This window comes from Octopus sinensis, linkage group LG30 (assembly GCF_006345805.1).
Source record: "Octopus sinensis linkage group LG30, ASM634580v1, whole genome shotgun sequence".
NCBI classification, from domain to species: Eukaryota; Metazoa; Mollusca; class Cephalopoda; order Octopoda; family Octopodidae; genus Octopus; species Octopus sinensis.
The window spans coordinates 3,542,222-3,561,119 of record NC_043026.1 but is presented as its reverse complement, the minus strand read 5'-3'; the positions used below and the strand labels follow the sequence as shown (position 1 = coordinate 3,561,119).

At 42.1% G+C, this 18,898-nt stretch overlaps 1 protein-coding gene across 1 annotated transcript in view; it reads left to right on the top strand.

Annotated features, from left to right (window-relative positions):
• Positions 1-17,958, top strand: part of LOC115226736 (zinc carboxypeptidase) — a gene marked incomplete at its 5' end in the record, with an annotated part of 32,173 nt that extends 14,215 nt beyond the window's left edge. The window contains 4 exons of the mRNA XM_029797757.2: positions 1,182-1,272; positions 11,004-11,200; positions 14,108-14,192; positions 17,730-17,958. Of these exons, the coding sequence (XP_029653617.2) occupies positions 1,182-1,272; positions 11,004-11,200; positions 14,108-14,192; positions 17,730-17,917 (561 nt within the window). The remainder of the gene's footprint in view (positions 1-1,181; positions 1,273-11,003; positions 11,201-14,107; positions 14,193-17,729) is intronic.
• Between the last annotated feature and the right edge of the window lie 940 nt (positions 17,959-18,898).

Genomic DNA, 18,898 nt, shown 5'->3' with positions numbered 1-18,898 from the left:
TCGATTCCAGGCATTTCTGCTCTGTGAAGCACCTCAGTGTTGGAGACTCTGTCCTTCACCGATACTTAATGTAAATACACCACAATAAAGCAAATTTGCATGTATACGTTTCCTTTGTGTGTACGTATAACCTATAACCTTGTGGTGTGTGGCCAGTTGGGGCACTTGGTGTTGAATTACTGTTTTTACTTTTTTCTTTCTTTCTTTCTTCCTCTTTTACCTCTTTTTTCCATTTTTTTTCTTTCTTTAGTAATGTTTGTGTTTGTTTTTTTTTTGTTTTTTTTTGGTTTCGGATTTGTATTTTAACGAAGTTTTGTATTATATATATACTCTTATGCCTGGGGAGAGTCATTTTCTTTTTGTGCCTAATAATGTAACACACTCACCGATAAAATTTCCACTTATTTCTTATTTTTATTTTCCTAAAATTATCGTTGCGTCTTGCAACTTTTTCAATAGTCTTGACTCTGCCCGTTATTTACACCAAATCCCAAAACGATATATATATATATATATATATATATATATATTTAAGTAGTTGAATGAATTATCCTAGTATGGATAATTCGGTTAACCGATACCCGGGTAGCAAATACACGTCAGAAAACATGGTTGAAGCTACATGCCAAGGGCAGAGATCACGTATTTTCGTGTGGAAATTTGTGTGTTTTTTTTACTATAAATAAATGAAAGAATGGAGTTTAACGACGATTTAACAAAATTTTGTTAAATCGTAGTTCAACTCCATTCTTTCATTTATTTATATATATATATATATATATATATATATATATATATATATATATATATGTACATATATATGTACTTATATATATATATATTTAGATATATATCGTTTTGGGATTTGGTTTGCAAGATTCTCTATGTGAGTTCGTGTGTTGAAGCATATTCTGTTGTGTCTGGGGAGAGCCATTTTCTTTTTGTGCCTTATAATGTAACACACTCACTGGTAAAATTTCCACTTATTTCTTAATTTATATTTTCCTAAAATTTCCGTTGCATCTTGCAACCTTTTCAATAGTCTCGACTCTTGACACAACAGAATAAGCTTCAACACACAAACTCATATAAAGAATCTTGCAAACCAAATCCAAAAACGAAATATTATATGTGTATCATGCAAAAAAAAAAAAAAGCTCTCATTACATGTATATTTTCAGGATAGAATGTGGCGAAAGAATACAAGACCACAGGCGGGAGGCTGCAATGGTACAGACTTGAACAGGAATTTTGATGCCTTGTGGGGAGGAGGTAATGTGTTATACTATCTGTTTACCTGTCTACTGTCTACCAGTCTAAATGTCTACTTCAGTGGTTTTCAACCAGGGTTCTGTGGAACCTTAGTCTAACTGACTGTGTCTAACTCAGTGGTTTTCAACCAGGGTTCCGCCAGTACAGTGCAGGGGTTCCGCAAGAAGTTACAAAACTGCTAAAATCGGCAGTAATTTTTAATTCTTCTGTGCAGATATGTGTGCATAAGACAATCAAATTATTGCACAGGGGTTCCTCGAGCCAGTGGAATGTTTCCTTGGGGGTTCTGCTCCAGCAAAAAGATTGAAAAGCACTGGTCTAACTAGTGCCTAACTGACTGTGTCTAAATCAGTGGTTTTCAACCAGGGTTCCGCGGAACCTTAGGGTTCTGCCAGTACAGTCCAGGGGTTCCGCAAGAAGTTACAAAACTGCTAAAATCGGCAGTAATTTTTAAGTCTCCTGTGCAGGTATGTGTGCATAAGACTATTAAATCATTGCACAGGGGTTCCTCGAGCCAGTGGGATGTTTCCTTGGGGTTCCGCTCCAGCAAAAAGATTGAAAAGCACTGGTCTAACTAGTGTCTAACTGACTGTGTCTAACTCAGTGGTTTTCAACCAGGGTTCCGCCAGTACAGTGCAGGGGTTCCGCAAGAAGTTACAAAACTGCTAAAATCGGCAGTAATTTTTAAGTCTCCTGTGCAGATATGTGTGCATAAGACTATTAAATTATTGCACAGGGGTTCCTCGAGCCAGTGGGATGTTTCCTTGGGGTTCCGCTCCAGCAAAAAGATTGAAAAGCACTGGTCTAACTAGTGTCTAACTGACTGTGTCTAACTCAGTGGTTTTCAACCAGGGTTCCGCCAGTACAGTGCAGGGGTTCCGCAAGAAGTTACAAAACTGCTAAAATCGGCAGTAATTTTTAATTCTCCTGTGCAGGTATGTGTGCATAAGACTATTAAATTATTGCACAGGGGTTCCTCGAGCCAGTGGGATGTTTCCTTGGGGTTCCGCTCCAGCAAAAAGATTGAAAAGCACTGGTCTAACTAGTGTCTAACTGACTGTGTCTAACTCAGTGGTTTTCAACCAGGGTTCCGCCAGTACAGTGCAGGGGTTCCGCAAGAAGTTACAAAACTGCTAAAATCGGCAGTAATTTTTAAGTCTCCTGTGCAGATATGTGTGCATAAGACTATTAAATTATTGCACAGGGGTTCCTCGAGCCAGTGGGATGTTTCCTTGGGGTTCCGCTCCAGCAAAAAGATTGAAAAGCACTGGTCTAACTAGTGTCTACTGACTGTCTAACTCAGTGGTTTTCAACCAGGGTTCCGCCAGTACAGTGCAGGGGTTCCGCAAGAAGTTACAAAACTGCTAAAATCGGCAGTAATTTTAAGTCTCCTGTGCAGATATGTGTGCATAAGACTATTAAATATTGCACAGGGGTTCCTCGAGCCAGTGGGATGTTTCCTTGGGGTTCCGCTCCAGCAAAAAGATTGAAAAGCACTGTTCTAACTAGTGTCTAACTGACTGTGTCTAACTCAGTGGTTTTCAACCAGGGTTCCGCCAGTACAGTGCAGGGGTTCCGCAAGAAGTTACAAAACGCTCTAAATCGGCAGTAATTTTAAGTCTCCTGTGCAGATATGTGTGCATAAGACTATTAAATTATTGCACAGGGGTTCCTCGAGCCAGTGGGATGTTTCCTTGGGGTTCCGCTCCAGCAAAAAGATTGAAAAGCACTGGTCTAACTAGTGTCTAACTGACTGTGTCTAACTCAGTGGTTTTCAACCAGGGTTCCGCCAGTACAGTGCAGGGGTTCCGCAAGAAGTTACAAAACTGCTAAAATCGGCAGTAATTTTTAATTCTCCTGTGCAGGTATGTGTGCATAAGACTATTAAATTATTGCACAGGGGTTCCTCGAGCCAGTGGGATGTTTCCTTGGGGTTCCGCTCCAGCAAAAAGATTGAAAAGCACGTGGTCTAACTAGTGTCTAATGACTGTGTAACTCAGTGGTTTTCAACCAGGGTTCCGCCAGTACAGTGCAGGGGTTCCGCAAGAAGTTACAAAACTGCTAAAATCGGCAGTAATTTTTAAGTCTCCTGTGCAGATATGTGTGGCATAAGACTATTAATTATTGCACAGGGGTTCCTCGAGCCAGTGGGATGTTTCTTGGGGTTCCGCTCCAGCAAAAAGATTGAAAAGCACTGGTCTAACTAGTGTCTAACTGACTGTGTCTAACTCAGTGGTTTTCAACCAGGGTTCCGCCAGTACAGTGCAGGGGTTCCGCAAGAATTACAAAAACTGCTAAAATCGGCAGTAATTTTAAGTCTCCTGTGCAGATATGTGTGCATAAGACTATTAAATTATTGCACAGGGGTTCCTCGAGCCAGTGGATGTTTCCTTGGGGTTCCGCTCCAGCAAAAAGATTGAAAAGCACTGGTCTAACTAGTGTCTAACTGACTGTGTCTAACTCAGTGGTTTTCAACCAGGGTTCCGCCAGTACAGTGCAGGGGTTCCGCAAGAAGAAGTACAAAACTGCTAAAATCGGCAGTAATTTTAAAGTCCTGTGCAGATATGTGTGCATAAGACTATTAAATTATTGCACAGGGGTTCCTCGAGCCAGTGGGATGTTTCCTTGGGGTTCCGCTCCAGCAAAAAGATTGAAAAGCACTGGTCTAACTAGTGTCTAACTGACTGTGTCTAACTCAGTGGTTTTCAACCAGGGTTCCGCCAGTACAGTGCAGGGGTTCCGCAAGAAGTTACAAAACTGCTAAAATCGGCAGTAATTTTTAAGTCTCCTGTGCAGATATGTGTGCATAGACTATTAAATTATTGCACGGGGTTCCTCGAGCCAGTGGGATGTTTCCTGGGGTTCCGCTCCAGCAAAAAGATTGAAAAGCACTGGTCTAACTAGTGTCTAACTGATGTGTCTAACTCAGTGGTTTTCAACCAGGGTTCCGCCAGTACAGTGCAGGGGTTCCGCAAGAAGTTACAAAACTGCTAAAATCGGCAGTAATTTTTAAGTCTCCTGTGCAGATATGTGTGCATAAGACTATTAAATTATTGCACAGGGGTTCCTCGAGCCAGTGGATGTTTCCTGGGGTCCGCTCCAGCAAAAAGATTGAAAAGCACTGGTCTAACTAGTGTCTAACTGACTGTGTCTAACTCAGTGGTTTTCAACCAGGGTTCCGCCAGTACAGTGCAGGGGTTCCGCAAGAAGTTACAAAACTGCTAAAATCGGCAGTAATTTTTAAGTCTCCTGTGCAGATATGTGTGCATAAGACTATTAAATTATTGCACAGGGGTTCCTCGAGCCAGTGGGTGTTTCCTTGGGGTTCCGCTCCAGCAAAAAGATTGAAAAGCACTGGTCTAACTAGTGCCTAACTGACTGTGTCTAATTCAGTGGTTTTCAACCAGGGTTCCGCGGAACCTTAGGGTTCTGCCAGTACAGTCAAGGGGTTCCGCAAGAAGTTACAAAACTGCTAAAATCGGCAGTAATTTTTAATTCTCCTGTGCAGGTATGTGTGCATAAGACTATTAAATTATTGCACAGGGGTTCCTCGAGCCAGTGGGATGTTTCCTTGGGGTTCCGCTCCAGCAAAAAGATTGAAAAGCACTGGTCTAACTAGTGTCTAACTGACTGTGTCTAACTCAGTGGTTTTCAACCAGGGTTCCGCCAGTACAGTGCAGGGGTTCCGCAAGAAGTTACAAAACTGCTAAAATCGGCAGTAATTTTTAAGTCTCCTGTGCAGGTATGTGTGCATAAGACTATTAAATTATTGCACAGGGGTTCCTCGAGCCAGTGGGATGTTTCCTTGGGGTTCCGCTCCAGCAAAAAGATTGAAAAGCACTGGTCTAACTAGTGTCTAACTGACTGTGTCTAAATCAGTGGTTTTCAACCAGGGTTCCGCCAGTACAGTGCAGGGGTTCCGCAAGAAGTTACAAAACTGCTAAAATCGGCAGTAATTTTTAATTCTCCTGTGCAGATATGTGTGCATAAGACAATCAAATTATTGCACAGGGGTTCCTCGAGCCAGTGGAATGTTTCCTTGGGGTTCCGCTCCAGCAAAAAGATTGAAAAGCACTGGTCTAACTAGTGTCTAACTGACTGTGTCTAACTCAGTGGTTTTCAACCAGGGTTCCGCAAGAAGTTACAAAACTGCTAAAATCGGCAGTAATTTTTAAGTCTCCTGTGCAGATATGTGTGCATAAGACAATCAAATTATTGCACAGGGGTTCCTCGAGCCAGTGGAATGTTTCCTTGGGGTTCCGCTCCAGCAAAAAGATTGAAAAGCACTGGTCTAACTAGTGTCTAACTGACTGTGTCTAACTCAATGGTTTTCAACCAGGGTTCCGCGGAACCTTAGGGTTCCGCCAGTGCAGTCCAGGGGTTCCGCAAGAAGTTACAAAACTGCTAAAATCGACAGTAATTCTTAATTCTCCTGTGCAGATATGTGTGCATAAGACTATTAAATTATTGCACAGGGGTTCCTCGAGCCAGTGGAATGTTTCCTTGGGGTTCCGCTCCAGCAAAAAGTTTGAAAAGCACTTGTCTAACTAGTGTCTAACTGACTACCAGTCTAACTCAGTGGTTTTCAACCAGGGTTCCGTGGAACCTTAGTGTTCAGCCAGTACAGTGCAGGGGTTCCGCAAGAAGTTACAAAACTGCTAAAATCGACAGTAATTCTTAATTCTCCTGTGCAGATATGTGTGCATAAGACTATTAAATTATTGCACAGGGGTTCCTCGAGCCAGTGGAATGTTTCCTTGGGGTTCAGCTCCAGCAAAATGTTTGAAAAGCACTGGTCTACTTGTCTATTTTCTGACTAGTCTACCTATTTATCTGCCTACCTGTGTACCTGTTTGCACGTCTACCTGTCTCTTTGTTAGTCTGTTTTCCCTATTTATCAATCTATCATCCTCATTACTACCACTATTGTCATCATCGTCATCGGTGGCAGTAACAATAGAAGCAACAGGGACGGCAGCACCAGCGGCCGTCCAAGAATTTGGACCTGGAGATCTCCATTTCCAGCGACTTTGAGGGCCACCTCCCAGTGGTGTCGGGCATCAACAAAGAGCCATCGACTACAACAAGACAACCAAAGTTTTTTTTTTTTTCCAAGGTCTGGGGTCTCCCTCCCCTAAGCCCTAGACCATCACCTAATCACCCTTACCCATCTTGTTACTCAACAACAACAACAACAACAGCAGCAGCAGCAGTCGTGGAGGTGCAATGGCCCAGTGGTTAGGGCAGCGGACTTGCAGTCGTAAGAACGCAGTTTAGATTCCCAGACCGGTGTTACCCCACCCTCCATATTCACCAAATATTGCTCCTCCAGATTTCCACTTATTCAGGTCTCTGCAGAATAGCCTTAATGGAAAAAATTTCAATTCCTTGGATGACGTAAAAAGATACCTTGATGAATTCTTTGCCATGAAACCACCTCAATTCTGGGAAGAGGGTATTTTCAAGTTAAAGGAAAGATGGAGACCCATAAAATAGGATTTTGACTACACCTCCATTTAGAGCACAGTTTAAGCTATCTTTTTGTGGAAGAAGGTTTATGTTCCTATAACCTGTGTTAATTCTGTAACCCTTTAAAATGGAAGATAAGAAAGTTCATTTTTGGCACTTGATGCTTTGGGAACCAGACAAAAATTGCTGCAGCTGGGCTGGGATGTACTACCCCACCCTCCATATTCACCAAATATTGCTCCTTCGGATTTCCCCTTATTCAGATCTCTGCAGAATAGCCTTAATGGAAAAAATTTCAATTCCTTGGATGACGTAAAAAGATACCTTGATGAATTCTTTGCCATGAAACACCTCAATTCTGGGAAGAGGGGTATTTTCAAGTTAAAGGAAAGATGGAGACCCATAAAATAGGATTTGACTACACCTCCATTTAGAGCACAGTTTAAGCTATCTTTTTGTGGAAGAAGGTTTATGTTCCTATAACCTGTGTTAATTCTGTAACCCTTTAAAATGGAAGATAAGAAAGTTCATTTTTGGCACTTGATGCTTTGGGAACCAGACAAAAATTGCTGCAGCTGGGCTGGGATGTACTACCCCACCCTCCATATTCACCAAATATTGCTCCTTCGGATTTCCCCTTATTCAGATCTCTGCAGAATAGCCTTAATGGAAAAAATTTCAATTCCTTGGATGACGTAAAAAGATACCTTGATGAATTCTTTGCCATGAAACCACCTCAATTCTGGGAAGAGGGTATTTTCAAGTTAAAGGAAAGATGGAGACCCATAAAATAGGATTTTGACTACACCTCCATTTAGAGCACAGTTTAAGCTATCTTTTCGTGGAAGAAGGTTTATGTTCCTATAACCTGTGTTAATTCTGTAACCCTTTAAAATGGAAGATAAGAAAGTTCATTTCCGGCACTTGATGCTTTGGGAACCAGACAAAAATTGCTGCAGCTCGGCTTGGATGTGTTGCCCCCACCCTCCATATTCACCAAATATTGCTCCTTCAGATTTCCACTTATTCAGGTCTCAGCAGAATAGTCTTAATGGTAGAAATTTCAATTCCTTGGATGACGTAAAAAGATACCTTGATGAATTCTTTGCCATGAAACCACCTCAATTCTGGGAAGAAGGTATTTTCAAGTTAAAGGAAAGATGGAGACCCATAAAATAGGATTTGACTACACCTCAATTTAGAGCACAGTTTAAGCTATCTTTTTGTGGAAGAAGGTTTATGTTCCTATAACCTGTGTTAATTCTGTAACCCTTTTAAATGGAAGATAAGAAAGTTCATTTCCGGCACTTGATGCTTTGGGAACCAGACAAAAATTGCTGCAGCTCGGCTGGGATGTGTTGCCCCCACCCTCCATATTCACCAGATATTGCTCCTTCAGATTTCCACTTATCCGGGTCTCTGCAGAATAGTCTTAATGGTAAAAATTTCAATTCCTTGGATGACGTAAAAAGATACCTTGATGAATTCTTTGCCATGAAACCACCTCAATTCTGGGAAGAGGGGTATTTTCAAGTTAAAGGAAAGATGGAGACCCATAAAATAGGATTTGACTACACCTCCATTTAGAGCACAGTTTAAGCTATCTTTTCGTGGAAGAAGGTTTATGTTCCTATAACCTGTGTTAATTCTGTAACCCTTTTAAATGGAAGATAAGAAAGTTCATTTCCGGCACTTGATGCTTTGGGAACCAGACAAAAATTGCTGCAGCTGGGCTTGGATGTGTTACCCCACCCTCCATATTCACCAGATATTGCTCCTTCAGATTTCCACTTATTCAGGTCTCTGCAGAATAGTCTTAATGGTAGAAACTTCAATTCCTTGGATGACGTAAAAAGATACCTTGATGAATTCTTTGCCATGAAACACCTCGATTCTGGGAAGAGGGTATTTTCAAGTTAAAGGAAAGATGGAGATGCATTGTGCAACAAAATGGTTCATATTTGGTTAATTAAAAATGTAATGGCAAATATTTATTGACCTTTTTCTTTCCTTTAAAAATCGGCATGAACTTTCCGGACAACCCTATACTTCAATCATACTGAGAATGATGTAGAGGGCTTTGCTTATTGTGCTGGGGGTTACTAATATTGTTGCAGGAGTTGGTATGTGGTTAAACAACATTGGATGTAAGAGTATGTTTTGTACTCTTAGCAACAATTACTGAAGTCTAGAAATAGATATTTTAATGATAATGTTCTACTAATTGTTCACAGATCAAGACTAAAGTTCATTAGATCACTAAAAACGTCATTCAGATATTGTATAATAAATAATGATAATAATAATAATAATAATAATAATAATAATAATAAGGATAATAATAAAGGATTCCTGGCTTTCACCCAGGCGGCCTGGGTTCGATTCCCGACATGGGAACACTTTCTTTATGCCCTGATGCAGTACCAGGCAGTGGCTCTTATGGCTTCTGATCTTAACTGATTGGAAGTGTTGTCATGTACATTGTTTTGTCTTGGTATAAAAGATGGGCTACAGCAAATATTCTGCTCAATACCACAGATTTGCTTGTCAGTTGTTTGACCTTAACCAGTTGACCATGTCCCTTGGTGGCTGACGATATTTGCATCTCTGATCACAAGCAGAAGTAGTGGGGGAGCATCATAGCCATGCGTTGAGAGGGACTCTTTGGGGTTTGGATAATTCAACTCTGGAAACATGGGTGTTTTGTTCAACATCCTTAAACAACCCTTATTCAGGGACCTTTTGAGCAGGATGGGTTACTTGACCAGAAGAAAATTCTAACTGGGCCCCACCTGCAAGGTTATGTGCTGTTTATCTTGATATGAAATCCCCATGTCACGTACGTATGGTTGTGATGCATGTGCCTGGTGTACCCTTATCAGACGGGTAGTCATGATGGGTATACTGGGCTTCGTATATTTTACCCCAGTGTCACTTTGATGGCATGCACTGCTCTCTCACTCAATAATAATCATAATAATATATTGATATACAGTATATATATCATCATCATCATCATCATCATCGTTTAACATCCGCTTTCCATGCTAGCATGGGTTGGACGATTTTCACTGTGGGCTGGCGAACCAGATGACTGCACCAGGCTCCAATCTTGATCTGGCAGAGTTTCTACAGCTGGATGCCCTTTCTAACACCAACCACTCCGAGAGTGTAGTGGGTGCTTTTTACGTGCCACCGGCACGGGGGCCAGTCAGGCGGTACTGGCAATGACCTCGCTCGAATCTTTTTACACATGCCACTGGCACAGGTGCCAATATGTATATACAGTATCTATATCTATATCTATTTATATATATATATATATATAATATATATATATATATACATACAATATATATATACATACAATATATGTATTTTCTTTTTTTTTCTTTTTCTTTTTACTTGTTTCAGTCATTTTGACTGCAGCCATGCTGGAGCACCGCCTTTAGTCGAGCAAATCGACCCCGGGACTTATTCTTTGTAAGCCCAGTACTTATTCTATCTGTCTCTTTTGCCAAACCGCTAAATGACGGGGACATAAACACACCAGCATCGGTTGTCAAGCAATGCTAGGGGAACAAACACAGACACACAAGCACACACACACGCATACATATATATACATATATACGACGGGCTTCTTTCAGTTTCCATCAACCAAATCCACTCACAAGGCTTTGGTCAGCCCGAGGCTATAGTAGAAGACACTTGCCCAAGATGCCACGCAGTGGGACTGAACCCAGAACCATGTGGTTGGTAAACAAGCTACTTACCACACAGCCACTCCTGTGCCCATATACAGTATATATATATATATACAGTATATATATATATATATATATATATCTATATATATATATATATTGCGTATTTTGCATAGAGTTTCATATACTGTGTATGTTGGTGAATCGTCTTGCAAAAACTGGACACCACTGTGTTTCTGTTTCAAAGCTTCACACAGTTTCTACAACAGAGACATGTAGTGTTCTGCAACCCTTTGTGGTCGTCGTATCCTTCCTCAGAGTTGACCCCCACCTCAACTCCGATTAAGTAGTTCCTTTGACCTAAAAGATGTTGCATTCAATGTGTGTGTGTGTGTGTGTGTGGGTGGGTGGGTGTATGGGGCAGGGAGTTTATTCCCTTTTTGTTTTTGTTCATCTGTTTCCCCTCAGTCAATCTCTCTCTCCCTCCCTATCTCCCTCTCTGTATCTTATTTGCTTGCTTATTTCTTGCTCCCTGTCTCTGTGCCTACATTTCAGAGGGAGCCAGTCCAAATCCATGTCATCCTACATACCGGGGCAGCGGAGTTTTCTCAGAACCTGAATCCCGCTACCTTTCCAGATTGGTTAGGTCCACCCGAAACAAGATAGCATTTTTCTCTGTGCATGCTTACTCCCAACTTATACTCACCCCTTTTGGATGCCAAAGAAAGAAGCCAAGGGACAGTAGTCATTTGGTAAGTACCCCAGAAATTCTTAACACTCCTGCATTTAATCAGGCCATATCCAGCCAAAATATTTTACCTGCTTTATGCTCGAGCTGGCCAGATCTGACCATTCACACCAATCCTACAATGTCGTTCTAAAATTTAATACTTACCTCATCAAAATCTCAAAGCTACAAGACAACTGAATATAAAAAATATTCTGTGCTTGAGAAGACCTGGCAAGCCAAGTGAGACCATAACCTCATGGACTATGCCAGGGGTGTAACCAGCCCACTTATGCATACCTTTCCTTCATTGGACACTAAACTCTGCTTGCGAAGACCTGTTGAGGCAAGTGAAATTGAAATCAAATCAAATTCGATTTCACTTGCCTCAAATAGGGCTTCACTAGCAGAGTTTAGTGTCCAATGAAGGAAAGGTACACATAAGTGGGCTGGTTACACCCCTGGCATAGGCCACGAGGTTATGGTCTCACTTGGCTTGCTGGGTCTTCTCAAGCACAGCATATTTCCAAAGGTCACGGTCACTAGTCGTTGCCTCGGTGACGCCTAGTGTTCAAAGGTCAAGAGGAATTCTTTGAGATTTGAATAATTCACCCCTGGAAACATAGGAGTTTAAAATAAAGCATATTCAGGGATCTTTTGAGCAGGGTGGGCTAATCAACCCGAAAAAAATTCTGATTGAGCAAAGATTTCCATATAAAAGCCAGTTATTCCATTGGCTTTCACATCTTTTATCTTTTCCTTGTTTGTCATTAGAGTGTGGCCATGCTGGGGCACTACCTTGAAGAATTTTAGTCAAACAAATCGACCCCAGTCCTTACTTTTTGTAAAGCCTTGCATTTATCTCTCTTTACTCTTTTACTTGTTTCAGTCATTTGACTGCAACCATGCTGGAGCACCGCCTTTAGTCGGGCAAATCGACCCCAGGACTTATTCTTTGTAAGCCCAGTACTTATTCTATCGGTCTCTTTTTGCCGAACCGCTAAGTGACGGGGACGTAAACACACCAGCATCGGTTGTCAAGCAATGCTAGGGGGACAAACACAGACACACAAACACACACACACACACACATATATATATACATATATACGACAGGCTTCTTTCAGTTTCCGTCTACCAAATCCACTCACAAGGCTTTGGTCGGCCCGGGGCTATAGCAGAAGACACTTGCCCAAGATGCCACGCAGTGGGACTGAACCCGGAACCATGTGGTTGGTTAGCAAGCTACTTACCACACAGCCACTCCTGCGGTCTCTTTTGCTGAAATGCTAAAGTTACAGGGACATAAACACACCAACACCAGCTGTGAGGCAAAGACACCACAGACACTCATATGTACATGTTTATGATGGGCTTCATTCAGTTTCCATCTACCAAATCTACTCACAAAGCTTTGGTTGGTCTGAGGTTATAGTAGGAGACACTTTCTCAAGGTGCCACACATCAAGACTGAACCTGATCGCTATGCTCTGAGTTCAAATTCCACCAAGTTCAACTTTGCTTTTCATCCTTTTGGGGTGGATAAGTCAAGTACCGGTTGAACACTGGGGGCCGATGTGATCGACTGTCTCCTTCCCCACAAAATCCAGGCTTTGTGCCTATAGTAGAAAGGATTAGGAATAAACCTAGAACCATGTGGCTGGGAAAAACAAACTCCTTACCACACAGCCATGCCTGCACCTATGGAAATCTTTGCTCAATGAGATTTGCACAATATGCACAACTATTCTAGAAACAGCTGTAAAAGAATTTATGCATAAATTGTTAATCCTTTATTTACTCTATCAACTGTGCAATTATGTTTGAATTATAAATTACATGGGGAGGCGCAATGGCCCAGTGGTTAGGGCAGCAGACTCGTGGTCAGAGGATCACGGTTTCGATTTCCAGACTGGGCGTTGTGTGTGTTTATTGAGCGAAAACACCTAAAAGGTCCACGAGGCTCTGGCGGTGGGTGGTGGCGACCCCTGTTGTACTCTTTCGCCCCAATTTTCTCTCACTCTTTCTTCCTGTTTCTTGAGTAACGCTGCGATGGACTGGCATTCCGTCCAGCTGGGAGGAACACATACACCACAGAAACAGGGAAACCAGGCCCATGAGCCTGGCTAGGCTTGAAAAGGGCCCATAAATAAAAATAAAATATAAATTACACACTCTAAAGGGACACCATATTTTGCTTGTTCATTTTATCTTTTTTAATATATATATGTCCATCTCTTCTGTTTCAATTATTTACATTATTTACATTTGACGGATATTTGTCCTCATCTTGTTGGTTGTTAACACAACGTTTCGGCTGATATACCCTCCAGCCTTCGTCAGATGTCTTGGGGGAATTTCAAACCTGGGTTCTCATTCCTAAGGTAATTTTCGATGTTATAATTATTATTATTATTATTATTATTCAGGTCACTGCTTGGAATCAAACTCGGAATCTTGGGGTTAGTAGCCCGTGCTCTTAACCACTACGCCATATGCCCGTAGTGGTTAAGAGCACGGACTACAAACTCCAAGGTACCAAGTTTGATTCCAGGCAGTGACCTGAATAATAATAATAATAACATTGAAAAATACCTAGGCTCCAGTCTGATCTGGAAACACTGCCAGATCAGACTGGAGCCTGGTGCAGCCTTCTGGCTTCCCAGATCCCTGGTTGAACCGATCCCTGGTTGAACCGTCCAACCCATGCTAGCATGGAGAACGGACGTTAAACGATGATGATGATGATGATGAATAAGAACCCAGGTTCAAAATTTCCCCAAGACACCTGATGAAGGCTGGAGAGTATATCAGCTGAAACGTTGTGTTAACAACAAACAAGATGAGGACAAATATCTGTCAAATGTAAATAATTCTACGTCTCTTAAATATAGAACTGTATTGGTTTTTATTGCTTAAATTTTATTTTTAGACCCACGTAGCAGAACTAGCCAAACAAGCTATTTACTATGAAACTGGAAAACAATTTGTTGTGGGGACACCACCAGATATCCTGTGTAAGTACAGAAAACACACATAGTCATACATTGATACTGATGAAAAGATAACTGATTTGAAATGCATAGGTACATCAACCCACAAGAGGATACTCCGAGCAGATGCCAGGCGTGTTTACACCAATTTGTCTTACTGGCTTCTGGTCAGTTATGATGGTTAGGGCTCCAGTTGATCCGATTGACAAATCAGCATCCTTGTGAAATTGACATGCAAGTGGCTGAGTACTCCACAGACAGGCATACCCTTACTGTGCTTCTGAGAGAGATTCCGCAGGTCAAACCGCAATTGTATATTTTGGCATGGTTTGTACAGCTGGACGCCCTTCCTAACACCAAACACTTTACAGGGTGTGCTGGGTGGTCCTTACATGCCCCGGGTATATGCAGCACCAACACAAATGCATTTTACATGGCACTGGAAAGTACATTGTATTCTTGAGCAAGACACTTCATTTCAGTACGTCTTCTTGGCAATGGCTTTTCTTGTGTAACAAGAGTGCAGCTATTCCCTCTCTCTCTCTTTCGGAGAGGCACTGAGCAGCTATACGCACACATACACACACGGCAGTAACTTCCGCCTACCGAATTCAATTACAAAGCTTCGGTCGGCTCCGGGCTATAGTGGAGGACACCTGGCCAAAGTGCCATGCAGTGGGACTGAACCCGAAACCATGTAGCTAGGAAGCAAGCTCCCTAACCACACAGCCATGCCCGTGCCTATATTATTATATTATATTATGTGTGTGTGTGTGTGTGGAGGCACGTGGCTTAGTGGCTAGGGTGTCAGCATCATGATCGTAAGATTGTGGTTTCAATTCCTGGACCGGGCAACGCATTGTGTTCTTGGGCAAAACACTTCATTTCACATTGCTCCAGTTCACTCAGCTGGCAAAAATGAGTAACGCTGCGATGGACTGGTGTCCCGTCCAGCTGGGGAACACATACGCCATAGAAACTGGGAAACCAGGCCCATGAGCTGGACTAGGCTTTAAAAGGGCATATATATGTGTGTGTGTGTGTGTGTGTGTGTGTGTGTGTGTGTGTGGAGGCGCGTGGCTTAGTGGTTAGGGTGTCAGCACCATGATCGTAAGATTGTGGTTTCGATTCCTGGACCGGGCGACGCATTGTGTTCTTGAGCAAAACACTTCATTTCACATTGCTCCAGTTCACTCAGCTGGCAAAAATGAGTAACGCTGCGATGGATTGGCATCCCATCCAGCTGGGGAACACATACGCCATAGAAACCAGGAAACTGATCTCCCGCTTTATGTCAACACCCATTGGCCAGCTAATTTCCACAACTGTGCACAGTTTCTCTTCCCTATCCCCAATCATTATATCAGGCCTGTTATGCTTACATTTTATTGAGGTCTTCACTGGGACATTCCACCAGTATTCCTTTTTTATTATGAGTAAGCAAACTCGATGAACATTAATGGAATTTGTAGTTTTGTGGTACCAGTGCCGGTGGCACATATGAAAACCATCCGAAGGTGGCTATAGCCAGTACCGCATTGACTGGCCTCCGTGCCGGTGGCATGTAGAAAACACCATCCGAGCATGGCCGTTCGCCAGCCCCGTCTGGAATCTGTGTCAGTGGCACATAAAATCACCCACTACACTCTCGGAGTGGTTGGCATTAGGAAGGGCATCCAGCTGTAGAAACACTGCCAGATCTGACTGGCTTGGTGCAGCCTTCAGGCTTCCCAGACCCCAGTTGAACCGACCAACCCATTCTAGCATGGAAAGCGGACGTTAAACGATGATGATGATGATGATGATGATGAGTAGCTATGGCTTCTACCTTATTGTGGGTTCTTATTCCTTTATCCTTGGGATTATCCTTCCAATGGATTTCATTATAGAGTGTGCTAGCTACAATGTCATATCTTATTGGTAGATAATACCATGATGACGTTTTTGGACAACTGCTTATGATGCGGGCAATATCTTTGGAGTTAACTCCACAGAGTCTGAGTCTGCATTGGTCGTCACATTTTACGGCTTTTCCTGCATCTCTATCCCTTTTCTGGATCAGGTATTTGGTTGATATTTCCTGTTCCTGGGTTGCAAACGCGTACCCTTCAAAGTGGGGGGTAGTAATCCGGCTATTGGTCCATGATAAACTGCTTCGACGATCAATGTACTATTATCATGTATGTATGAATACATGCATGTACCTTTGTATGTGAGTATGCGTGACAGTAAATATATATATATATATATATATATATATATACACAGGGTGTCCCCAAAAAATGTATACACAGACTGCAACAGTCTGTCATACCAAGCATTAGAGAGGACTTTGAACAGGAAGAGTTTTATTTCCAGCAAGATGGGGCATCTCCACACTACCATCGCGATGTTAGATCCTTTCTTGATGGGATCTTGCCAAACAGGTGGATTGGACGGAGAGGTTTTGTCGAATACCCTCCACGTTCACCAGACCTCACACCACTACACTTCTTTTCATGGAGATACCTAAAGGACAAAGTCTACGCACAGAAACCCGCAACAGTCGTTCAATTGAGGGCAACCATTGAACATGAATGTACGAATATCCCAAGGGAATTGTTCCATGATGTGTGCCATTCCATGGCTTCGCGTTGTCAGCAGTGTCTGGAGCAGAACGGACATCAGTTTGAGAACATGCGATAACAAGACAATAGAATGATATTTGTAAATTCTTTTACATGTTGAAAATTATTCGAATTATAATAAACCCCAAATTTACAATTATTTAAGGTGTGTATACATTTTTTTGGGACACCCTGTATATATATACATTTGTATGTGTATGAAAGTACCTTTGATGTCTTTAATGAATTTTCACTCTTTTAAAGGGAGTGAGCTGGCAGAAACGTTAGCACGCCGGGCAAAATGCTTTGCGGTATTTCGTCTGCCGTTACATTTTGAGTTCAAATTCCGCCCAGGTTGACTTTGCCTTTCATCCTTTCGGGGTCGATAAATTAAGTACCAGTTATGCCCTGGGGTCGATATAATCGACTTAATCTGTTTGTCTGTCCTTGTTTGTCCCCTCTGTGTTTAGCCCCTTGTGGGCAATAAAGAAATAAGAAACATTAGCATGCTGGACGAAATGCTTAGCATTATTTTGTCTGCCGTTACGTTCTGAGTTCAAATTCCGCTGAAGTCAACTTTGCCTTTCATCCTTTCGGGGTTGATAAATTAAGTACCAGTTACGCACTGGGCCGATATAATGGACTTAATCCGTTTGTCTGTCCTTGTTTGTCCTCTCTGTGTTTAGCCCCTTGTGGGTAGTAAAGAAATAGGTATTTTGTCTGCCGTTACGTTCTGAGTTCAAATTCCGCTGAAGTCGACTTTGCCTTTCATCCTTTCGGGGTCGATAAATTAAGCACCAGTTACGCTCTGGGGTCGATATAATCGACTTAATCCATTTGTCTGTCCTTGTTTGTCCTCTCTGTGTTTAGCCCCTTGTGGGTAGTAAAGAAATAAGAATGAATTTTTACTCCCTTCTCTCTGAAATTTTTTCCCCTCTTTCTTCATTTCTAATAGATCCTGCCACAGGTGGTGCTTATGACTGGGCAAAAATGAAAATGAATGTCAAGTACGCTTATGCCTTTGAACTGCGCCCTGATCCTCACAGCATGAGGGGTTTCATCATGCCAGAATCCGAAATACAGCCCAGTTACCGTGAACTTTTCGTTGCCCTCAAGGCTTTTGCGAAGAACTTTGTGAAATAAATGATAATTTGATAATACACATAAAGAAAGATTGAAACTGACAAAAATTGTTGTTGTAATTGTTGGTGTGGAAGATGCTGCTGTCATTGATGATGACGTCGATGATGACAATGGTGGTGATGATGATGTTAAACGATGAGTCACTGTGTAGTAAGTAGCTTGTTTACCAACCACATGGTTCCGGGTTCAGTCCCACTGTGTGGCACCTTGGGCAAGTGTCTTCTACTATAGCCTCGGGCCGACCAAAGCCTTGTGAGTGGATTTGGTAGGCGGAAACTGAAAGAAGCCTGTCATACATATACATATAAGGCACAGGAGTGGCTGTGTAGTAAGTAGCTTGCTTACCAACCACATGGTTCCGGGATCAGTCCCACTGCGTGGCACCTTGGGCAAGTGTCTTCTACTATAGCCTTGGGCCGACCAAAGCCTTGTGAGTGGATTTGGTAGACGGAAACTGAAAGAAGCCCATCGTATATATGCATATATATATATGCGTGTGTGTGTTTGTGTGTCTGTTTGTCACCCTAGCATTGCTTGACAACTGATGCTGGTGTGTTTATGTCCCCGTTACTTAGCGGTTCGGCAAAAGAGACCGATAGAATAAGTACTGGGCTTACAAAAGAATATGTCCCGGGGTCGAGTTGCTCGATTAAAGGCGGTGCTCCAGCATGGCCGCAGTCAAATGACTGGAACAAGTGAAAGAGTAAAAGAGTATACACATGGTATGAAACATCAGCATCTGTCTCTCATCCACTATTTCTCTTTGAACTTCTATAGAAATTTGTTTTCTGTCTTTCTTTCTCTTGTTTCTCTCTCTTTTACTCTTTCACCTGTTTCAGTCATTTGACTGTGGCCATGCTGGAGCACCGCCTCTGTCTTTTTCTTATTCTGCATTTCTCTCGGTCATTTTGTAAAAATTTTATTTCTTCATGCTTTGAAGAGAGCAAAGGAAGCAACAGAAAATAACAACCATACCCTCAC